The 25,657-nt window shown below is 34.5% G+C and overlaps 1 protein-coding gene across 2 annotated transcripts in view; it reads left to right on the plus strand.

Annotated features, from left to right (window-relative positions):
* Window positions 1-23,623, plus strand: part of LOC104144934 (sodium channel protein type 2 subunit alpha) — a 77,150-nt gene extending 53,527 nt beyond the window's left edge. For both annotated transcript variants that reach the window (XM_009676181.2, XM_009676180.2), the window contains exons 20-29: window positions 3,059-3,179; window positions 3,743-3,897; window positions 4,918-5,091; window positions 11,102-11,224; window positions 13,178-13,459; window positions 16,684-16,737; window positions 17,852-17,989; window positions 19,835-19,939; window positions 21,073-21,343; window positions 22,304-23,623. In XM_009676181.2, the coding sequence (XP_009674476.2) occupies window positions 3,059-3,179; window positions 3,743-3,897; window positions 4,918-5,091; window positions 11,102-11,224; window positions 13,178-13,459; window positions 16,684-16,737; window positions 17,852-17,989; window positions 19,835-19,939; window positions 21,073-21,343; window positions 22,304-23,496 (2,616 nt within the window). In that variant the 3' untranslated portion in view covers window positions 23,497-23,623. The remainder of the gene's footprint in view (window positions 1-3,058; window positions 3,180-3,742; window positions 3,898-4,917; window positions 5,092-11,101; window positions 11,225-13,177; window positions 13,460-16,683; window positions 16,738-17,851; window positions 17,990-19,834; window positions 19,940-21,072; window positions 21,344-22,303) is intronic.
* The last annotated feature ends 2,034 nt before the right edge of the window (window positions 23,624-25,657 follow it).

Consider the following 25,657-nt stretch of genomic DNA (forward strand, 5'->3'; position numbering starts at 1 on the left):
TTTTTATCTGCTATATCCTCTACAGGATACAATATTTATAAGACCCTTTTCAGAATAATATAATCCCATCAAGGTAGTCTTTGGGGTGGCGGGGGGGTTGTTGTGTGATTTCCACAGTATTGCTCAGGCTTCCGCTCTAGTCAAGCATGTTGTTTTGTTGAATCAGGCCTTGAGAATGCTGCATCACAAGCAAATGCTTTAAAAAGTATCCTTGTAGAGGCAAATATGGTATCACTGGAGATGCAAATAAGTATTTACAGGGCATGGTGTGTTCTAGAGGCTGATGATGACATAAAGGAGGTGAAAAGATGACTGCATAATCCATCATGTATCTTGAATTTCCCATTATTTTATTAGTTTTACTGCTAGAAAAAATGGATCATTAAAAACTTGTTATTTAAAATGCAATGGTTCTTTCCTAATTTAGAGTCTTGGAGCAAAGAAGAGGAGTTTTATTAACTTCATATGATTTTTTACATTGCAATCGTTTAAGACTATTTGAAAAACAATGAAGAGTATGCTATAGGAATTGTAATTTTTGTTTTTACTGACTGTAAGCTGCACTTCTGCCATTTGCTTTTAATAACTATGCTGACAGGACTATCTGCAACAGAGATTGCATGGGGAGAAGCAGTTAAAGAATTGACTTTGCCTTTTAATTGGCAATCTTATACATTAATACTTGCTGCTAACTATGAACCTTTTTCTTGCTACTATTAAGTCAGTCATTGATTTAAATGATAGCAGACTGGGCCGTAAGTTAGTTTTAATGATGTTCCTAACTTAAATGTGTCAGATTATTGTTTTCACAATATTCAGTTTACATGTAATGAAGAATCTGCCTACAATTTCAGTGACAGGATTCAGACATTTTATTTCTTAGAATTACAGTGTTATATAGTACATGAATGAATTCACAAACTGTATTTACTTTTTAAAAGAGAGCCTTATGTGGTGTGCTTATAGTGCTTAATATAATGTCCAGTAATGTGCATTTCGGTCTGTAAGTGTACAGCCACTAGAGTTTTAAATACGCCATGTCAGAGGTACACAGGCATATTGATCTACATGACCAGTAATGAAATTATTCCATTTAGATGCTGTAACTATTTGACACATATGAATTTTGGAATCATAGCAGGAAATGCAGTATGAAAAGGGAGGCAGGATACCCTCATGTTCACTATGCAAAAATTAAGCATTGGAAATATCCAAATCTCACTGTACTTATCCAAATCTTTCCTCATTTGCCAACATGATATTACACGTATGGCAGATGATCATATTTAAAAAGGAAAATAATGGTTTTCAAAATAATACCAGTGTGGTTGTCAGAAATCTTTTTTATTATGGGACAAGTCCTTTATTTTTTGTCACAATGCAGCTACAGCTTGTAACCTGAGGGGTGACTAAAACTATGTCAATTCGCTACAATTGTGTGTGCATACGAAGGGCTGCTTCTCGAAACTTAATCCTGAAATTTTCTATCACCCAACCTGTTTTTTTTTCCAACTTCATTCATCTCATATAAAAGCAGAACATGAGGGAGCAATTGCTTAGCAGACTATATAAAGAGGCATGTTCCATTTGCTTCATTTCCTGTAGAAAGAAACCCTTAGTTCCCGATGCATTTTTCTTAAGGGATACAGTTTTAACTGAAGAATTAAGTAACTAGCTTTAATTTGCATCAGTGTTTTTGGGAAAGAGATTCTTTCTCTGAAGGAGAGAAGACACAGAAATGTATCTTTTAAAAATTATTATTACTGGGAGCATAATTAATCAAATCTTCTGAACACAGATTAAATAATTGTTTATACTACAAAAATTTCACTATATTGAAAATTAAAAGTGGCAGATACTTGGTATTAATCATTCTTGCAAAAAATCTGTGTAAACTGCTCTGAAACAGGTTAAAGGGCATGATCAGATCTGCTTAGCTGAAATCGTATACCTAATCAATGACCAAATGCCCATTTGTTACCTACGCTATTCAATTTATATTATTTAAGTTAAAGATGCATTCTGGATACTCCTCTAAATTCCTATGAATTACAGAAAGGTATAAGATAGAAGTATTTCACTGCCATGCTTTCTTAAAGTTGCTTTCTGATTACAAATCTTGTTTCACAATAAACAATAATATATTTTGGATGAAAGCAATTAAAGAGACAAAGAGTACTGGCAACTGAAAACAAGTAACAATCTTTATGTCAAATTCCTGCATTAGTTGTGTGCATCTTTCATAGGTCTGTCCTTTTAAAATATAGGTCTTTTCCTTTCTTAAAAGGAAAAAATTAGGAACAGCCTTAGGTGACAGATAAACAGTTTGACTTGATCCAAACTTCAATATACTTGATAAAAAGCGAGTTATTTAATTCAAGCTGCTTTATACCACTCTTCAAGCCTTGGTGTTTTCAGATCTAAGAGCACTTTTATCTTACTAACGACTACAGCATTTGACTGTATACAAAGTAGTAAAATGATAGAGTAATTCGGGTTGGAAGGGACCTCAGGTGGTCTCTTAATATGCAAGAGATTGGAATGCAAAGTAGAAATTCAGGAAGAGCTGGCAATATGCACTTTCCGAAGGACTGCCATTAAAGTTACAACTATTTAACCCAGATATTGTATACATTTGAGAAAACATCATCAGTAGTGTACATGAAGATATATGTGGAGCTTTCTGCTAGTCTGATCATTCGCTCTGTAAACTAGTGTAGTAAAGAAAGATGAAGTAACTCAAGAGTGTGGTACATGCAAGATGCCCAGTTTTAATACTACTGAGCCTTCATTTCAGAACTCTTATATGTGGATCAGGTTAGTAGCCAAATTGTATGTAATTGTTCCCTATGAGAAGATAACATGGAAATCAGAACTATACAATGCATATCTTAATACTATGTTTTTACTTATGATAATATATATGTTATATATGTTATATGTTATAGATCTAGTATTCTTCTTCAAAAGTTAGAGACTGGCATGATTTGATTCAGTATCATTTTTACAGAATATGTCTCTAATGAGAAAAAATTGTTCTGTGGAACTTTACTTGCAGAAACTAAATGCATCCAGCTCATCTGAAGGCAGCACAGTTGATATTGCCCCTCCTGGAGAGGGTGAACAAGCAGACATTGAACCTGAAGAAGCTCTTGAACCAGAAGCCTGTTTTACAGAAGGTTGTGTGACAAGCGTTGACTTAAACACCTATTAAAAATATGGCATTACTGTTAGGCGTAATTAACTTCTTGAGAGTTTCAAATCTGGTGGACCAAATAACCAAAAGAAAACACTCCTAGCCCAGAATGCCGGAAATCAGATGCCAAAACAAGGTGTCCCTCGGCTATGAGTAGCTTTATGTGCCTGGCCACTCTACACATTATGGAACTTTGTTAACTTTTCTTTTTTTAAAATGCTTTTCAGTTACTTGAATTTGGAACAACTCTATTTCCATGAGAAAAAGTCCATTAACAAACAGAACACTCATAAGCCAGCAGGCAAAAATACCAGTGTGTTTTGGATAGCATTTACTCATAAGTGTTTCTAGTATTATATCTGGTTTCACTTCAAATTACTTATATCTAAATTCAGATGTTCAGCATCCTATAAAAGGGGATTCCAATGTTACATTTTAAAAGCTATTATAAAATACGTAAAAGCTAATAAAAATGTTGATGATAGACTAATTATTAACTTTGAAATAATTTGGCTCTGAATTCTAACTTCTCTTAATTTAATGCAGGTTGTGTACAGAAATTCCCATGCTGTCAAGTAAGTATAGAGGACAGCAAAGGAAGAATCTGGTGGAATCTTAGAAAAACCTGCTACAGCATAGTTGAGCACAACTGGTTTGAGACTTTCATTGTCTTCATGATTCTTCTCAGCAGTGGAGCACTAGTAAGTGAAAGATAACGCTGATCTATTGTAGAGATATTTAGATATTTCTTTAGAATCAATAGTAGCAAATATGAATTTTGCTTCAGGAAGACCTATTTGGATTGGAACTGTATAAAACTCTGCATTCCATGATTTCATGATTTATTTACTGAAACTTGGCCTGAACGGGAACAAGTTCAGTAAACTTCACTTACACTTTTATTAGAGATCCTTCTGGTTTATGACACTAAGGTGGAGCGATTTTATTTAAGCCAGTGTAGCTACTCAGTAGTAAACTGTTTGCTAATTACAGAATGTTAGTCAAGAGATTTGAATATAAAGGACCTTTGTTAACAGTGAATATAGAGCCAGATGTCTGATGTTAAGCCCCTAATACCTGTGGAATCATGACTTCAATTTATTCCTTTTTTAGAGGCATGATATAAGGAAATGAATGACACAGCAAATTGAACCAAACAGCCATTCTCCTGTAACACATTACCTACCTTTCCAGCTTCTTTTTAAGCAAGTTAAACATTTGGCACACTATAAATGTGCATACTGTACATTCTAGCAAATGCATTCAAAAAACTTTTCACTAAACATTGCCCTTTAAGCTGTCTTTTAGATAGAAGATTGGTTGGAATGGGAGATAGAAATGTAATCTCTCTAACTGCTTTCTAGAAGACAACGTACATCTCTGGAGCAGGTTCTATGTAAGAGATTTTTTGTGTGTGAAAGTTTCGTTATACGACAGTGGAAGAAAAATCATGCTCTGTGTTTATTTCCTCATTCAGTAATAAAATAGGATACATGATTGAATACACTTTATTAGAGAAACCCGCGACAAGACAACATACACAAAGTTGCTCCAATTTGTAGTAGGTTAAAGATGTAGTAGGTTAAAGTAGGTTAAAGATGTAGTAGGTTAAAATAAGAGGATGCAGAAAAACAAGGAGAAAAAGACTATTTTGCCTCCCTTATTTCTATCATTTATATTCAGAGAAATATTAGTAACACTTGCATATATTTTCTTCATAGGCTTTTGAAGATATATACATTGAACAGCGCAAAACTATCAAGACCATGCTGGAATATGCTGATAAAGTTTTTACATATATTTTCATTTTGGAAATGCTTTTAAAATGGGTAGCATATGGTTTTCAAATATATTTTACTAATGCCTGGTGCTGGCTGGACTTCCTGATTGTTGATGTAAGTACACAGTCTTTTATATTATAAAAACATCTATTACTGAGTAGTCTTCTAATAAACACAGAAAAATAATTCACATTGTATATACTGCATTACTAATTGCCTATATTATCTAGAAGTGTTATTTAAAGTACATTTATATTCCAGAAGGAAAAGAATGGCTGGCCATCATTAATGTTAAGTTTTCATAGTTCATTTCATAACCAGGATGAATCAAATTTAAGGTTTCATACAAAAAAACCTAATTTTGAAACTTTCATGCTATTTTTACTGGGAATCTCATCATATGATCTTGTTCCTTAGCAAACATAACCCTATATTTTCTTCTATAAGTTTTTTCTGTAACCATTGCAACTCTGCAACTAAAATGAGATATTTAGTCCAGATTTCACCTGAGGTCTCAGAACCTCTTCATCCCTCAACACCATCCTGTTACAGTGGCTATTGGGTCTAAAAATTTAGTTAGTTTTAATTGGCTGACAATTTGCAATAGTTCAGTCAACTATGACTTGGCAGGGTTTATGATAAAAAAAGAAGAAGAGGTTTCTTGGCTGTCTTCCCAGCTGTGACATACTTCTGTGCAAAGGCCTTGCTTATGTTGTCAGAAGGGATCAAAGCTGGTTTTACTCCCAGAATATTCTGGTCTCCTGCCTTCACACGTTACGTGAGCCAGTTCACTGGCTGTAGATGTCTTCAGCGTAGAACTGAGAACAAGCATTTTAAGGCAAATTCTCATTTATTGTTGTTTCTGCCCAAGCTATGGTATTTCTTAAGTTTGTGTAAATTCTGGTCCCACAGATTTTAATTGTGAATCTACAATGTAACAGTGTCAGATATGTGACTCCCAGGGGACCAAAAAAAATAGATTGGCACATAACTCAAAAGGGAGACCTCCTTTTTTTTCCTTTTAACATGTCAAGTTAGTACTCGTTACACTGTTAATCTCCAGCCCTCTCCTAAGTATCTACAGTAGTAGGAAGCTGTATGAATGTGTGGTTTTCTTAAGAGGATGATAACACAGGAGACAGATGTTCCCTTCCAGGATTATGTTAAGCAGGGAATTTATTTTAGATAAACTACAACTTATATTTTAATTACTCTTTTTAAAATGTAAACCTAAATAGATTATTCTAATTCTAATAGATTATTCCATGGTTTCTCAATAACAGTCAAGCATCAGAGATTCTGGTACCTGAGAAGGCTCTCAAAATTATGAACATCATCATCATCAGTAAAGCAGCTTGTTTTGTCAACTTTCTCCCCAGATTTCTTAATTTTATAAACATAAGCATGATCAAACAAGAGCAGAATTTTCTACCTTTTAAGAATTACATTCAGTGTTCCAGAAAGCGGTAAAAAATGTCTTACTGTGCCTAAGGTAAATTCATCAATTCCTTTAGCACCACCAAACAGCACTTGCAAGAAATACATGAGCTCATGCTATCTTCCGGTAGAGAAGAACAGAATCTACACTGCTTTAACAGAGACATTAAACAGGTGTGATTTAGTGGCTTTATTTACATTCTTCCAGTAGAGGGAGAACACTAGTGAGCCCTTATTCATTAGAAGTGACTAAAGTTAATCAAATTGTTTAATTCCGTCATCTAAAATTGCTCAAGAATAAACAGTGATAGTCCTTCAGGGTTTTAACCTTTAATATCATACATACCTGAGTTTCTCACTGCAAGAAATAGCCATAGTTGCTCTCAGTGATTGTGTCCAAATTGGATTTTAATGACTACACAAGGAAAGGGCCATTTGCAGCTCTGTCAGTTTATAGCCATGGCTGATGATTCTTGATACATCTGGCTATCTCAGTTTAAGACCTTACCATGCCAGCTCTCCAAGCCACTCATCTGTTGGACACAGTATTATCTGTAGCAAGGAGCAGAAGGGAGCATGCCTGTGACTTATCCACCCAAAATCATAACCTGGTAAATTAGTTCAAGCCCACCTTCATCAGTGGTTTAAGCTAAGATACTGAATTTTGACTGGAGGCAGTTGAGAAGCAAGGACATGTTCCTTCTCCTGTTGGGGAGGGTAACTCTAGCAGAAACAAACAGTGAAGGTTTGAGACATCTTAAACCAGTACAACCAGATCCTATAGAGCTTATCTGTCATCCTGTACCTTGATTCTTGCTCTCACCTCTTTGTTCAGAAGCCATCTCTCACAAGTTTATCACATACAGGTTTTGAGGTACAGCTGTAACAACTATAAATTGCCACATAAATACCTTTGCCACATACAAAGCTAGCGGATAGGGCACTGCGAATACCTAGTCAGTTTGTTAGTTGTTAAATTTATTTCTGCAAGGTTCTGCTACCATATGTAATGTTAGATATCTTAGGTAGATACTGTTTTATATTATACACTTTTAAACTTTACTAGGTATGCCTATAATTTGGTATAGACATTTTATTTCTAAATTGTTGTGTTCATAAATTATATTTAAATAAAATGGAAATAAGTAACATTTAAAATTAATGACATATTTGCCAAATATCTGTGGGGCAATGATGTAAGTGGAATGAATTCTCTGACCTTCCTGTTATTTAACCTCCAAACTGCTCATGCCTGCTGAAATTCCAATGGAAGCAATTTTTGAACAATTAAATGTAGCAGAACAAGCCTACAACCCTGATTACTGTATAGTATGCAGGTTGGTCATATTGATGGCTTATACAATAGTCCTTCATCTGGGAAATGGAGCAAAAAATGTTTCATGATTATTTAAAAAGTTTTTGTCAGATTAAAGTAATTTAATTAAAATGTGCTCCCGACCTTTTTGTTAGCTTTTCAGAATAGTTAACTTCTCAGCAGCAACATTCTGAAAAAGATCAGGATCACATTATACTAACATGCTAAATGCTGTATGTACAGAATAAGAGAAAACTGCTGCCCTGAAGACCTCATAATAAAAATATCAAGAAATAAGATGAGCATTCTGAAGTGTTGGGAAACCACATACAGACAGAAATGCCACTGTCTTCCTAGACAGTCTAGTAACATTGCATGTCCTAAATAGGATATACTAACACAATATTGGATAATCCTTCTAAAAATGTATTTCAAAGTACTAGTTATATGATGAATATATGAAATCTAAGGTTGTCATTCAGTTTGGGAACAGAATCCTAATTTGCAATTATGCATCTAAACAAAATTAATTTTGATTACTTGCCAGTAAAATACCATAAACTAAGAACTATTCAGGAAATAGTTATAGAAAAAGTGATACTATCTTAACATCATATCATAACATAAAAACAGAAAAACGTCTGCACTGGGTCTAATGTCCTATCTCAGACAGGTCAAAAATATGTGCCTAGGAAATCCATAAATATAGTGTCTTCAAAAATGTAAGAAAAATCATAACCATCTCAATAGAAGGAAAAGTATTTGGGTGGTGATGGTTTTTTTCAAATCTTGTGGTTATTTTTATTCCTAGCTAAGTGTAATACCCGAGCACATAAACTACATGAAAGATAGAACAGGTGGTGTTGGAAGTGAGGAGGACTATATATCACAGAGGGCTTAGAATCAAATCACATCATTAGCTAACCACCTTGGCCAAGCAACTTAAAATTCATGGTCTAAATAGGAGTAAAATAATTATGGAACTATAATACCAATGATCTGGCCAAGATGACAACCCTGACTTCACATCTTGAGTGGGGCTATTTGTCACTACTAAGTTTTGAAACTTTTTTTTTTTAAAGATAGTTTATATTAGAAGATTCATATGTCTCCTCATTTTGGCATATCCTTGGCCCCTGAGTTTTAGGAAATGCATGTCAGAATTCTTTCTAGCATTTTGAGTTAATTTTCACTTCTTAAAATTACTGCATGCATTCCTGTCTTTGCAAAGAGTAAAAAAACCCCAAAAAGTCTAAGTCCCTACCAGTATACAAAGTAATGCTCATTTCAACAGAACAAGTGACAGATGACCAAGCTGAGAAAATTCAGAAAACCAAAGCAGTGTGGAACAGAGTTTGCTTTAAATTCGTTTCTTATTTATATTACAGAATTAATACAAGACTTTCAAGTGAATCACTGCCTGTGATTTAGACTGTCCTTCAGAGAAGAGTCATGTTTTTTACAGTAGAGGAATTTTTCCCTGTAAAGCAACTGAGTTTATGAAGTAAGAGCACTAGTGTCAGGGTAAGGAAGCTGCAAATAGGTTGAAAAAGAAAGCACAAACTAGGCTGAAGAATGACTTACAATGAGAACCTCAAAACTGCAAATAAACCCAGTGACACTGAAGTTACAGGAGCTACAACTATTTAAAATGTATTTGAGAAAGACAGCTGAGATGTTCTAGATACCATGCTAGTTTGGGAGAAAAAGTATAATACGAAGCAGCCATTCCTGTGACTTCAGTTTTAAAAGAGGTGTCTTACCTGCCCAACAAGGGACACGTTTAATTTTTTTGTATGTCATTATTTTTGACCCATAAAATGTGCTGTCTTTTCTCTACTTTTTATTTATTCATGATCATGTCTGGGTTTCTTGTTGATGTGAGTGAATCATATAACATTCTATTAAAAATACACAGAATTCCATGTTTTGTTATCTCTGAAATATATTAACAATGGTTAAAGATAAAAAAGAATCTTTCTCACTGCAGACTCATTGGAGAAAAAAATCATATCAAATTTGCCTTGAAATGACATAAACAATAATATTATATCCTGTTACTGAAAAGACTCGAGTAAGATTTTCTTCTTAATACGCTTATAAGTCACAGCAAGTTCCTTTATCCATTACAGCAATAAAATAAGCTTTTCCTATGGTAAAAAGACAGTACATCCCGGTATGTAATCCAGTTGAAAGGTACAGTGATGTGAAAGAACTAAAATACTACTTTCAGTTAGATTAATTTACATAGCAAAATACTAAGAAATAGCTGATTTCTATCTGCTCTTGGATTTGTCCTTGTGACTCTTGTGTTTGTGATTCATATAATTTTTCTTTATGGATACAATTGGCATGGGAAACCATTCTCTCATACAAAGGGAAAAATCTTGAGAGCCATACCAGTGAATGCACATTTCTGTACAGTGATTTATTTGAAGAACGCTCTAGACTGAGGTACAGAAATGACATTTTGGAGGATTTTTTCAACGACTGAAATATGCCTGTGTTCATTCATGTGTTTTCCGTGCTTTTGATGGTAGAATCACAATAAAATATGAGCAAGCTAGTATATGTCCCTACCCCTGTTTCCCAAATTGCCAAAACTAAGTGAATGAAATTATTTCACATTATCTCTTTAAATGAGTTCCATTTGAGAAACATAAACTAATCACCCCTCCTGCATGGATTTACTCATAATAAAAACTCCATTATAACACAAAAGGGATCTTACTACTGTTGTAGATTATAAAGCAGTTACTGTTACAATGCCAGCATCTGTTAGTACCTATCACACAGATTCCAGAATATTTTCCTGTATTTAGAAGAGAAAAATCTGAAACTTGTCAGAAAAGTTAGAACCTGACAACTCTGTCAATACCTGATACCCTAGGTAGGTACTACGATTTTAGTGTTTGATTTAGAACTAATGTAATAAATGCTCATTAACCACTATATTATTTAGTATACTATTAGTCATTATAGATGTTAATAATATTGTCAGCAGTTAATAAACTACACTTACATATTCAGAATTTTTAATTGCTTGTAAGTTTGAATCTTAATGAAATCAGTGAGAGTATGGCTCTTCTGTCACTTAGATATTTCTAAGAATTTTATCCTTCACCAGGTGTGCTTCTATCTGAGCATTATGTCCTATGCAGCTATAACAGGCATTTAATAGCATATTTTTTTCAAACATACCTTCATATGACTTCTTGTCTTTTCAGCTAGGTATGCAATTTGTAGGATGGGACCTTTAAGTCACTGTCTGACCATTTGTCACTGTTGCCTTCTGTAGATTGAATGTTTATTTTTGTTAAATAAACAGAGTTGAACAATTTGTATAATAATATTTTCTCTGTTTTTTTATAGGTCTCATTGGTTAGTTTAGTAGCCAATGCTTTGGGCTATTCTGAACTTGGTGCCATTAAATCGCTTAGGACATTAAGAGCTTTAAGACCTCTAAGAGCCTTGTCACGATTTGAAGGAATGAGGGTGAGATAAAATGAATAAGCCTGAACTAATATATGCATACAAAAATTCATTCTAAACTCATGCCTCCTGTGAAGAACTTCTGAAAGGGAACATATGCAAGAACGTGTGGGAAAAGACCTTTCAACATATGTTTATATACAAGACACATGTACACTTTACTTCAGTTAGAGATTAGACCTTGAGCTGAACAAATGTGCCTGCTCAACGCTGCACAGTTTTGTTATCCCAGCTCTCTGGCTTTTAAAATTTCCATTGATTTGTGGACCTCTAAAGATGAGGAAGAGAACAGAGATATTGTGGAACAGAGGGTTTTTTTCCTTCTCCAGTCTAGCTGGGGACTTTATTTTACTAATTTCTGTAGCTGGCTTCTATTCACTGTTAGTTTGTCAGTGATTTCGGATGGAAAACGACTAGCCAGAAAACAAAAAAAAAAACATTTGTAGTGAAGCAGCTCACAACAATGGGGAAAATATATGCCAGAAACTAAAGCCTCCCTGTGGCTCCCCGTCTACATGACTGGGGAAAAAAATCCCAGAATACATGCTCTGAAATTAGGGAAAGATACACGAAATAAGGATGGGGTTGAAAGTAAGGATGGGGAGAGATGAGAAATTATTTTCTTCAGCTAGTGTCCTTCACTTTGTATGAATATATCTGCAACCACCTTACCTCACCTCCTACACTCCTGAATTCTTCCTGTTGAGGAAATTACCATTTTCATATTGTGCCAGTCTGGAAAAAAACTACTACCAGCTGTCTGCTGAAACCACAGACTATGCTACTTTGTAAAAATCCAACGCATAAAAAATTAACAAGGTCAGGTTATTGCGAAAACTCCTTTTACACTTTCACCTCAAAACACCCAGATATGGCAATCCACATTTATAGTTTGGTTATAGGTTATGTTTCCAAACAAATAATGCTATCGCTTTCCGGCTGCGTTGAGACTGCTGATGCTCCAGAGATGGCAACCAGGGTCACTAGACTATGTCCTGTGACACATCTACATCACCATTACATTTTACATATTTTGTTTTGCAAAGAACATGTAAGGCCCCATCTAATAAATAAGTAAAACATCCATTAATCTTAGAAAACTTTGGGGTAAATTGCTGATTTGAAAGCTACTAATATTTTCAAAACCATACAAAATTAATATCTACACAATAATCATCTACTGTAATCTCACAAATAAATATGACTTAGAAGAAAATTATTGTCCACATAGCCTGAGCTCTCTTTTAGACCAATCACAATATGTAATTAAAAAAAAATTGTCAGGGCATTTCATCTGGTCTTTTACTGTCACTTGTCCCCAGAGTAGTTCAATTGTGCTAAATACAGCCAGTTAAAAAAAAACCTAACAGCTGTGTGCAAGAGCAACTATAAAGCCATTTAAAACCAAGGCTTATACCAGATGATGTTATTAAAACGTACAGAAAGCATGTTTAATTACTTTATGTTGTAAATAGATGGTAGAATACACTGATGTCAATATGTCCATAAAGGTTCTAAGAGTAAAATCATCAGTAATGCTAATTTGACATGCAGACATTTTTATTCTGTCTTCCACATCATCATTCTTCAATCTTATTGTTTTATTTCTTATTTATAGATTTTGATTCGTATTGTTGGAATTTAACATTTATTTCTCTCTTTTTCTCTAGAGCACACAAATTCTCAGAATCCATCTTGCTACTAACAGGTTTTCTTTTGTTTGTGGTTTTTTTCAGATGTTTGCATTGTCTTAGTTTCCACAGCGTTTTATTTCTTGCTTTTTGCCATTTCATTAGTGATCACTATTGATCCTTAAATAATGCTTTCTCCTTAAATTTTATAATGAGATATTTTAACACTCCATTTCATATTAATACTGGTAAAAACATTTTAAAGTATTTTGATTTTTTTGTTTTTCATAAACTAAGTGGTTATCTTGTCTAATTTGTACACTAGGTGGTTGTAAATGCCCTTGTAGGAGCAATTCCATCTATCATGAATGTACTGCTGGTTTGTCTTATATTCTGGCTGATCTTCAGCATCATGGGAGTAAATCTGTTTGCTGGGAAATTCTATCATTGTGTCAACACCACAACTGATGAGATGTTTGATGTCAGTGACGTCAACAACTACACCCAGTGTGAGGAACTCATAAAAAACAATCAAAGTGCTCGATGGAAAAATGTGAAAGTAAACTTTGATAACGTAGGAGCTGGATATCTTGCTCTGCTTCAAGTAGTAAGTAAATTTATTTATTTTCTTATTGCTCTATTAAAAGAAGTTTAGGAGAAATGGGCAACTTACATCTGTTAAGCAGTGGAATAATTTGTTCATAGCTTACACAACAGAACCCTTAAAAAGCCTCCTATTACCCCTTAAATTAATTGTATTAATAGTATCATTAATGTTATCAATTGTATTAATGGTATTAGGGTAAATTTCCATTCTAAGGCGAGAGAATACTGTCTCATGATGATTATAATCTTAATAACTGAATAAGGTACAGGATTCTTTCTAGTGGTGCACAACAAAAACTTCAAGAAGGCATTTCATGGGTCTCACCTTGGTGGACAGGGCACAGAAGTTCCTGTAGCTGTTAAAAAGGTCAGGTCCCTCCTTTTCCCTCCTTTTTGAGCTCAGTTATCTGTAAGACTGGAGGGCAGATGGAACCTTAAATGACGGTGGACATCCTAACCACCTGTCTGGTCTGAAGTGAGCAACTACTGTCAACGACTCCCACATAGCCTTTTTCTGGGTACCATTACACATCCAGAGCAACATCTTTCACATTCATACTCCATTACTCTAGGCATTTTTTGGCACTTTGAGGTAATTCTTCCTTTGTCAGCAGCCTGGTCAAGGTAAAGTGGATTCTCAGGTGTACATTCATCTAAGGAACCATTTTGTAAGTTAGGTGGTAAAATATAACAACCTGGATGGTCTCCAGCACAGATATTTGCTCAGTAGGGGTTTGTTTTCCCAGACCTGGAGCAGGATTTAGGGAAAGGAATCATAAGACAAGATCTAAAATTGGGGCACCTGATATTTCATATAGTATGGAGACAATTATTTCTCTTGTATAAGGGGTCTGAAATCTTCTGAGAGATGTAGGAGTCCTCCACTGGGAAGAATATGAATAACTATTGATGGGCAGTTCCCAAAGGAGTATTAGGTCTGATTGATCTGTAATACTTGTTTCTTGATTTTTGCAGATAAACAGCACTTGCTACTAAAATACATACATTACCATTAACAGTACATGGAACTACAGAGAGATTAAACTGGGAGTACAATAGGAAGATGTAAAATAGTTTTGTCACCAAAAAAATTGATGATTTATAATTTTCATATTTCATTAATGTTTGTTAAAGGGTCATTATGGTACACTAAATAAATATTATGTTATTTATAGTGTAATATTTATGAATTATTAGAAGTCATGTTATATTGTATTCCACAATATAGTCACTCTATTAATTACTGTTACTCATACAAAGTCTGTAAATTCTACTTCCCCTTTGAGCCCTTTTCCTATGCACTGCGGTATAGGAATTTCTTTGTTCTAGGTACTGTCTGTACCTTTCAGTTATGCCACAGGCATAAAGCCCTTAGCTTTTAACAGGCTCCTTGGCTGGGAATAGAGCTTCTAATATTTGATATCTGACCCAAAACACAAGCAAGCAAGCAAGCAAGCAATTGTGCTTAGATGATGCAGCTCTGTAGGATCACTTCTCTGTGATTTGACATACAGCTTCTTTGTCTGAAGAGATGTCAGAAATGTCATGGGATTGCTACTGCTCTGATATAGTCAAGGAACCTAAGAATGATCTGCTTGTCCCTTCTATCCTGGAGCAGGGCAATATCCCTAGCTGCCCTTGATTCCCAACTTAAGGACCTTATTTGAAGAAATTGTCTCTAAAGTCTCAGATGTGCGAAGTAGTAGTACTGAATGATGATGTTAATCCTCTAAATTCAGAACTCATCGCAACCTTTGTATTAGAGATTAAATTGAACAATCCTATAACCACACTTGCCTCTGAAGATGTATATGGAATATTTCTAGTCTCTTGAGGTCTTGTCTAAATGTTGTCCACGTCATGCATCCAGACAATAGTAGTCTTTAGTTGTTGTGTTATTTACTGCTGTGGACCTTCCGCTCTTTCCTTTCTCTTCACTTTTACTTATTTTTCTTCTGATTTTTCATTATCTTCCTTTAAAACTGTTTCCTTCCTCTATTTTTCTTCTGCAGAGATTAAGTGAAGCTTAAGCATGTATCATGTAACTTCTTCAGCTGAATGCATCCATTAACATCCCTCCGCACACACTTCTCCTGTATCAGTGCTGTTATCAAATTCTCCTCTTCCTGTAATGGTGCTATGCAAAGTACACCAAATGGCTGTCAATTGTGATGCCTGGCTCCAAGTATACCTTCTTAGTAAATTTGTAAAAACTTCTCCCTGAATTGCACTACAAGATTCAGAAGGATGCAATACTCCCAGAGTGCAGGTTTTCTGTCGTGAAAGCTGGCAGCTCTACCAAAGCACCAGAACTCACTTCTAGCAGTCACAGACCCAAACAGACTCTTTGGGATGGTTGCTCTCCCATGTCTCCTCAGGAGATGCTCTTTACCTGTTCATTTCAGAAATTTTGTAGCTCTTTTCCTTTATTCTTGCAAAGCTTGGAAACATTGATTTACCTCCAGGCACCCACACATTTAGCTAGAGTGTCATCCCTTTGGTGCTCCACAAAAAAGCAGATGTTCCATGTCCATGAAAATAACCTCATTAAAGCGATGACGGGGGATCTTTTTTACTTATTAGACTACCTAGACAAAGTCTCCACAGGAACTCAGCCCAAAGTTTTATAAAAGTTAATCACAGTTCTTTTACAGTTCACTTTTTGGTGTAAATCTTGCACCTCAAGAGCCAATATATATGTTGATTATAAACAGCCTAGTCCTTTCACCTATGTGGGATTAAAACATTTCCAAAAACATCGTGGCAGTTTGGCCCTAGCCAAAACATCCAGATGCCTGTTGATATCTGCCCAGAAGCTGTCTCACTGTGTGGCTGACTCCCTCAAGTGATGCTGTAAACTTGCTAAAATGGCTGTCACCACAAGTGATTGTAGCACATTCTACCTGAACTTTTCTAATGCTGGTGTCTACCTGAGTCTACCGTGGGCCATCTACAGGGTAAGCACCAGCAGCTCCAAACGCACTGTGCCCTTGCTGAGGACTTCAGAGCCTAAATTTTAATATTTTTTGGAATAGCTAATAATAATCTATCAAAAAATTAAAGTATTACTATGAAAAAGTCTTTTATTATATCTGTGTTATTAAATGTGGTTTATAAATTTTAATATGATTTTATTAAAAGTAAAGGTCCAAATGCTGTGATCTAGTTATTTTTCACATTCTGAAATTTTACTGGGAAGATAAAACAACTATATTTTATTTCCAGGCTACTTTCAAAGGATGGATGGATATTATGTATGCTGCTGTTGATTCACGAGATGTAAGTGTAAGATCATCAATTGGTCTAGCCAAATAACTTATAGTTATATTAATTTAACTAACTGGACTTTTTTTCAGAAGAGCTAATGTTAATGAAAAAAACAAAGAGGATGGTAGTTTAACTACTTCCTTTGGTAATCATGAGTATGATTTCATTTAAAATTATGTAATGTAATTATTATATATTGAATATATATATATATATATATTCACCTTCCTTTAAAATGTGTAACAAACATACCTTTCACTATTTACTTAGATTAAGCACTTAGGTTATCTAGCTGTTTAAGAACAAGTAGATTTTAAGGTTGAAGATTATCTGTTAAGTTTTCTAGGGATTCAATTTTTAGCTTGGCTAAAGCCCTGCACTAAAATTATATTTACCTAGTACAAGAAAGTGCAACTTAAATGCCTGAGCTATAAAACCTGGGTTACAGTCATATTAGTAGTATTGTTATTCACACAGTCATATTCTCTGGCCAGAATAATATATCCTGTAACATTAGCTTCAGCATTTCTACACTGCACTGCATTGTGCAGTAGAGATGCAGAAGTTCAGATGTGGAATGTGAAAGAGTTGAGATAATAACAAAATCCTTCTTAGAAATTTGCCTCAATTTAATAGATTTCACAAAACAGGTACTAAGTAGTTTATTGAAGGCATCTGTTCACAAGTGGGTAAGAAGTCACATAAGATCAGAAAAGTTCCAGAAAGATTTGCATGATAGTAAAATTAATTGATTCTGTTACATGAAAATATACTGAACACAAGGTAAACTATCTAGATTTGTGCTGTTAAAATCGTAAGTTATAATGACTGCTTTCAAACGCATATTGCCTTTTTCTTCTATGCCAGGAACTTTGTGTATATGTATATTCATATACATGCAAGTGTGTGTGTATTTACTTGAAAATTCCATATGAATAGTAATAGTTCTGTCAGTTTCCAGCGCTCCAAATTTTGACAGGAATGGCCACGCTGGGTCTTTTTAATAACTGCATGAAGTTTATAGATCTTCTAGTTGAGGTAACATAACCCTGTTTATAATCTTGGTATACATTGTTTTTTTACTTCTAGTATTCTTATGGGTAATACAATTTATAATACTTTGTAGGTAGAAGATCAACCTAAGTATGAGGACAACTTGTACATGTATCTTTATTTTGTCATCTTTATCATATTTGGATCATTCTTTACCTTGAACCTTTTCATTGGTGTAATTATAGACAACTTCAACCAACAAAAAAAGAAGATAAGTATTTCAAATGTTTCCATATTGCTGTAGATTATTAATTACTGTGAATTAATACCTTATTCATATAAAGCTAATTACAATCAAAAGTTATTTCAAGTTTTTGAATTAAAAAGTCTCTTTTTTAACATAATGTATGTTAAATCTATGGATGTGATTTTGAACTTATCATTTCATTATGTTGGCAAGAGAAGTGGGGCGAATCACAAACATATTCAAAATAGTTATCAAATTCTGTAAGAGCTTGAAATGAAGATTCCAAATGGAAATGCATGTTACTTTTTGGTTAGATGTAATATTACTTGACAAGGAAGAGTTCCTTTTCAATTAACTTTAAAAAATTAATATTAATTAATTTTAATTAATCTTATAAACTGTTGACACTTAATGAAGATATAGTATGACACTGTCTTCATATAATAAACTCTGCAAACTGATTAAACAATGTGGTAGGAATAAGGCCAATAGATCTCATAGGAATAGGACTAATGATAGAACAAAAATGTTCTATCTAAGTAATACTACTAATATTAATAATAGGGCTCCTAAAGAGCCCTATTATTCTAACACTTCAGCTGTGAGAAATGAGATGAACTTGTTAGCCATAAAAACATTAGTCTACAATTCATTAGAAATAATAAAGCAAAGGTATAAAAAGAAGGATTTTTTTTCTCTATATACATTTGACTTTCATGTCTGTTTAAAATTATTAGATTTACAATGCATATAGTTTTATTTAAAATAATTAAAATATATAAAAATGCAAATAATTGCATTTAAAATATGTTGAAGCCTCATGAGTCTTAATGTTCAATTGCCAAATAGAATTAAAATTTGATGATCCTTTTAAATCTCTGCATGCTGTGAAAAAGTAGTTTCATCTGATTTGATTTTATCTAATCACCAAATAAAAAGCTGCACCACAAAACAGAATCCAGAGTAAAACTTGGTTGTGAACTATGGAAATGCTTTTAATGTGAAAGTGTTCTTTAGCTTCTTAAAAGAGCCAGAATCCCCTCTGAGGCTACTTCCGTACCTTCTATCAATAAGACCATGTTTGGGGCTTAAATATCCAGTTTAGCAGACAGTGATTTTGACATCTGTTTCTATCTGATTGTGTTCAGACTCAATAAGCATGATTTACTTTATACTAAAACTCAGTCAGTTGTATGTCTGACTGGCAGGATTTGCACCTGCAAATAAAGGCTAATCTGAGCTAGCCAAGGTGTCAGAGTTTTTTAAATTAATAATTTGCTATAGTATGATCTGAATTACTTGAGTTTTACATTATAGCTATTGATCTCTTATACGTGATCTCAGATGTGTTTCACATAGCCCAGCAATGTGGCATGGAATGGTTCAAAGGTGATTTTTCCGCCCTCATTAAAACCCTCAGACTAGACCTAAGTAATCTTTCCTCTGACACAAACTGCAACAGTTTCAAAGATATCCCACTTTTTGACCTAGCTAGTTGTTACCTTACAAGTTGATCCAGAATTTAGGACGTGCAATATACCAATCTGGTTCCTATCCACTAAACATAGCCTACTCAGCAAGTTATATGACAGTATCACTATAACATGGACCATTTTAGCAATGTGTCAGCAAAAGTGAACATGAAGAGACCAGAAAAATTCAGCCATCACATGATAAGGCACCAGTAAGGGGAGGACGGTGCTAGAAGTGCTCATTATATGAGCATTCACACTGTGAATACCTGAAAATTTCACTTTATAATACAAATCAAATTTAAATGGTCTATTACTAAATTAAAGAGTGATATACCGTACTTGAATGTTGTATTTGTGAACATGAAAGTAATTAGTTCTGATATTATTTCTTTACTTTGGAGGTCAGGATATATTTATGACAGAAGAACAGAAGAAATACTACAATGCAATGAAAAAACTGGGGTCCAAAAAACCACAGAAACCTATACCGAGGCCAGTGGTAAGAGTGATTTGATTGTAATGCCCCTAATATTAAATGTTCATCTTGGAATATGATTTTAGCCTACAAGAGAAGGTTATATGTCTGGAGAAGAAATAATTTTTTCCAAGTATTTTCTTGAAAAGGTAGAACTTCCCAACTTTTCTGTTTAGAGGACTAATCTTTCGTATTTTCTTTAAAAAATATACTCTAAATTATGAATTGTATGTTTCAATATCATTAATATGATAAGTTTCATAAGTCCCTACCTAAGTCCTGGAAAAGTGCTGAACTGGATTGCTTATTGGTTCGTGTTTCCCATGCTGACTAGAGATATATTCTAAAATTTCCTGTCTTTTCTGCCCCAGGAGAATTTGTAGGAAATGGGGATGCACTGGCTCTTGGTGCCTTTTCTCCACAATCAGAAAAGAAAAGGGGGCAGTGCTGACCTAATGTGAAAAAGAAAGATAACAGATAATCTCATAGAATAAAAGAACACCCTGGGGAATACAGCATAAACAAGAATAAGTTTGTCTCTGAGATGATAAACTACTCTTATTTACTGAACTTCTATAGTGTTTGGAGAGGACAATGCTTGTTGGATATTATCCACCACGTGGTTAAAAACAGGCTTTCTAAAGCAAGGTATATAGTCATAAACAACTAGCTAAGTACTAAAGGAAAACTGGGATATTGTGGTCACAGAGACATTTGAGACATGTCACTTCAGCTGGCCAACTATCTCAGGAAACACAACTAGTTCAAGGAAGAGAGAGACATCTCTTGGGCCAACCTTTCTAAGAAGAGCTAAGAATAAGGATGAAAATGAGTTTTTACTTGGTTAGGGCTAACGGCCAGGATCAAGTAGCATCATCTATTTTATCCTAGTAAGATCAATTTTCAGTGTTATTGCCATCAAAATTGCATTGCTTCTCTTCCAGCTCCTTAAGACAATAGAGGTTCCCTTCTTGATCAGCTATACCAACTGGCTGAGACACAAACAAGCATGGCTTGGGGTAAATTAACATATGTATTGTGAATGGGTCTTGTTCTGCACTCACTGCTAAGTCTTGCAGGGATTTTCTTTCCCATTTGGCATTTGTAAAGAAGAATATTTTCAAAGTATAAACAATATCCTGTCTTTTTTTTTGCAGAACAAATTCCAAGGCATGGTCTTTGATTTTGTAACCAAACAAGTATTTGACATCAGCATCATGATACTTATCTGCCTTAACATGGTCACAATGATGGTAGAAACAGATGACCAGAGCAAAGAAATGGAAACAATTTTATCCCGGATTAACCTTGTGTTCATTATTCTTTTCACTGGAGAATGTGTCCTGAAATTGATTTCACTTCGCCATTACTACTTCACTATAGGCTGGAATATTTTTGATTTCGTGGTTGTCATTCTCTCCATAGTAGGTAAGAGTAATTCTTTTTCAAAAAAAGGGCTAGTGGAAAGAAAAGCGAACATCTCTTTCAAGAATGTTACGATTTTCAATATGCACATTTCCTGTATGACTTTGATGTTGATTCAGATCTTCTTACTTTATATAATGTTGCATACAAGAAGATTTTTACCACTCTCACTAATTTCACTGTCATCTTTAACACCAAAAGATATAAAGGATCTATCTGGCAGATTAAATTATCCTGTACAAATATAACAGAGAAATATTTAGCGACATATACTAACTAACTGCAAATCTGTTTTCGTTAGTAAAAACTGAAGAGTATTTGAATGGGGTGAGATTTTTAATTGCTTTTGCTAACTAAGGTCTTGGTGAATATTTAGATTTCAGTCAGCTAAAAACTAATGAATCTCTAAGATGCAATTTGTGAGAGTTCAAGGTACTTAAGGTGTGACACAACTAGTCTTAAAGACTTCCTGATACACCTGAGAGAGGCTTTGCTGAATACAGTGCAGATCCTCAGGTAAAAATTTCATTAATTTGCATAATTAATCCAACAATAAAAGACACTGATACCAGCTTCAGCTTCAAGAATTAATTATTCAAAGACAGGAACTTCTCTTTCCAGGCTTCTTTCGGAGTAGCTGAAAGCTTAGACAGGTACTAGCTACTTTTGCTAAAAGCAATCTTCTTTATTTTATTCACTTTGCTTGTTTTCCTAGATATAATTACAACATAAGGGAAATACGGTGCTATATTAACAGCTTTCAATAAAATATAATAACCTGTATGATGTTTTGCAATTACTTTCTTTCCTAGGAATTCTGGCATTACCCTACATATCTCAAAGTAAAAAGACAAAGACTTCTTGTATTGATTGATTTGCTGACAGCAAGAAAGAAATATTTTCATAAGTAACAAATTAATAAATTTAAAATTTTATTTTAAATATTCACTCTTTTTTCAACAGGTATGTTCTTAGCTGAGATGATTGAGAAATATTTTGTATCCCCCACATTATTCAGAGTCATTCGACTTGCCAGAATAGGTCGAATCCTGCGTCTCATTAAGGGCGCTAAGGGCATCCGCACGCTGCTTTTTGCTTTGATGATGTCTCTTCCGGCTTTGTTCAACATTGGTCTGCTGCTGTTCCTGGTCATGTTTATCTATGCGATATTTGGGATGTCCAACTTTGCCTATGTCAAGAGGGAAGTTGGGATTGATGACATGTTCAATTTTGAAACGTTTGGCAACAGCATGATCTGTCTCTTCCAAATTACCACGTCTGCTGGCTGGGATGGTTTGTTAGCCCCAATTCTCAACAGCGGGGAACCAGACTGTGACCCGCATAAAGATCATCCGGGCAGCTCTGTTAAAGGTGACTGTGGCAACCCTTCCGTTGGGATTTTCTTCTTTGTCAGCTACATTATCATATCGTTTCTGGTAGTGGTGAACATGTACATTGCTGTGATTCTGGAGAACTTCAGTGTTGCTACTGAGGAAAGTGCTGAGCCCTTGAGCGAGGATGACTTTGAGATGTTCTATGAAGTCTGGGAGAAGTTCGATCCAGATGCAACACAATTCATAGAATACAGTAAACTATCAGATTTTGCAGCTTCATTAGACCCTCCTCTGCTTATAGCAAAACCGAACAAAGTCCAGCTTATCGCAATGGATCTGCCCATGGTAAGTGGTGACAGAATTCACTGCCTGGACATCTTGTTTGCTTTCACCAAGCGTGTTTTGGGGGAAAGTGGAGAGATGGATGCCCTCAGAATACAGATGGAAGACCGGTTTATGGCAGCCAATCCTTCTAAAGTCTCCTATGAACCAATTACAACCACATTAAAACGAAAACAGGAAGAAGTATCTGCTGTCATTATTCAGCGTGCTTACAGGCGTTACCTTTTAAGGCAAAAAGTTAAAAAGGTGTCTAGTATATATAACAGAAATAAAAACAAAGAAGGAGATGGACCAGTTATAAAAGAGATAGTTATTGATAAACTAAATGGGAACTCCACTCCAGAAAAAACAGATGAGAGCTCCTCTACAACGTCACCACCTTCTTATGACAGTGTAACAAAGCCAAACAAGGAAAAATATGAAAAAGACAAAGCAGAAAAGAACTACAAAGGTAAAGATGTCAGGGAAAACAAAAAATAAAAATATAAAATAAAAATATAATAAAAATCTAATAAATTCTGTTTGTAGGACAACTTGTTTACAGTCTTTGAACATGAGGTGGCAACAGGACTCCTGTAGGAGGTTTATGCCAAACTGAAGTTTTTACATATATGTATGTGTGTGTGTGTGTGCGTGTGTGTGTGTGCGCGCGCGCGCGCGTGTGTGTGTGTATATATACATTATACATATATATACTTAAGGTCAGTGCCTATAACAAAACAGTGAACCTTCATCATCAAACTGTGACTCTGTGAAATGGAGTTACAAACTTGACAAGAGGTTACTGTTTTAACTACAGCTGACACTGCTAAGAAGGAGGGATACTGCGGCTCCACAGAAGACATGGAGCATGAAATGCTTTCAAAGCTATACTTTTTGTGTTTCACATACTGCAAAACATTTAGAACAATACTTTTATCCACTGTTTGTAATTCAACTGCCACATTTATCATATTTTTACAAAATCAATATTAGTGGATTCATCATTTTTTAATTCACAGGTTGTTTACTATTATATGATGTGATTATTTTTGTAAAATGGGTTTTATGTTGGGGAAAGAGGTATGAGGACCAGGTGTTCTACTCTCAAATTCTCTGTAATGTACAGATAGAAGTGATTTGCATAGGCATACTGCACTTGTCAATCACACATGGGTAAAAATATGACATTGCTCAAAGCTAAAAATTTTAAGAACTTCCATGTTTCAGGGTTGCTCTAAAATTTGAGGCGTTCCAACTACTACTGTGGCATAATCCACATTCAGATTATGTGCATCCAGATAACGTGCCTGAAAAGTCTCCTCTAATTTACAGGAATTTGCAATGACTTATTTTTATGCAAATCATTAAACATGAATAAGTTCTTGTTTTCATTAAATATTCACAGATAAAAGATATTGTGTGGTTTCTGCACTGGAAAAATAGCTTGACCAAAATTTATCTGGGGAGTCTTTTGATTTTTTTTTTTTAAACAGCTCCACTTTTTTTCTGGACTATTCTTTAGTTACTACTGACTTCTCTCATTCAGGGCAACATCCAGTGAATCAATAAAATACCCTTTGTTATGTAAATATTCATTGTATATTGTTGTACATATTTGATCATAGAATTAAATGGCTTCGCCAGTGAATTGCATCAAATATGTTCTACAGTATGGGTAATTTGAAAGACTTCAACAGGACATACGTCGTATTCTGTATCATTATAGATAAGTTTGGAGAGTATCACTGATGGATGTCAATGCTTTTGCTGCTGTATTTTGCTTCTTCCACTGTCCACAGTCTCCACTATAGGAAGCCATATGTCAGTGGTGAAGTGAATCAAGTTGTCCAACCAGACCTCATTCTTTCAAATCATTAAGCAATAGTTTGCAGCTATTTATGAGCTTCTTTAGTTCTGCATTTTAAATTTGAAGTGGCTACTATATGGTGTAGAATCAGACAGTATAGGCCATATTGCAAACTGTTTAGCCTGTTGAAAATGTGATTAGCCTATATAAATAATGTAAAGAAATATTATTTGGCAATGGTTTTGTATATAAGAAAAGTGTCTTCAAGTTTAGAACACAGTTTCTTAAATTTGTTTTCTCATTCACTTGGCTTACTTTTTGACCACAGTAATTTCAAACTGACATCATGACAGTATGAGAAAAAAAGTGAGTATTTGTAGGCTATCTTGTTTTAATATTATATTTGCAGATATTTCAATGTGAAGTAATTTGTGTAAATCTGGAACCCAACTTATTGTTTCCAAATAGTTATATCTGGTATCTGGGCATAGCAAGGAAAGTATTAGGGGAATGTTTGTATTTCTAGGGCTGTTCGCATCAGAAGTTCCAAGATAGTCTTATTGTTCATGAAATCCTTGTTATTTTGCAGTCTGTTTACATAGACTATTATTCTTTTTGAATCAAGCTGCACTAGACTTGTACAAATAGAATCAACAATATTTCCCAAGAACAAAATGGCACATTTGCATAATCAAGGACATCAGGACATTTTCTGTTTCATACACAAGCTGTGTATGTTAAATGTAGATTCTTTCTTTTACTAATGCTTTTGACTTGTAATGTGTTGGTGAAATGCATGCAGGAAATTGTTATTACTATAAACGACATAAATGATATAACAAATGAGCCAAA

The sequence above is a fragment of the Struthio camelus genome, chromosome 6 (genome assembly GCF_040807025.1).
Source record: "Struthio camelus isolate bStrCam1 chromosome 6, bStrCam1.hap1, whole genome shotgun sequence".
Classification (NCBI taxonomy): Eukaryota; Metazoa; Chordata; class Aves; order Struthioniformes; family Struthionidae; genus Struthio; species Struthio camelus.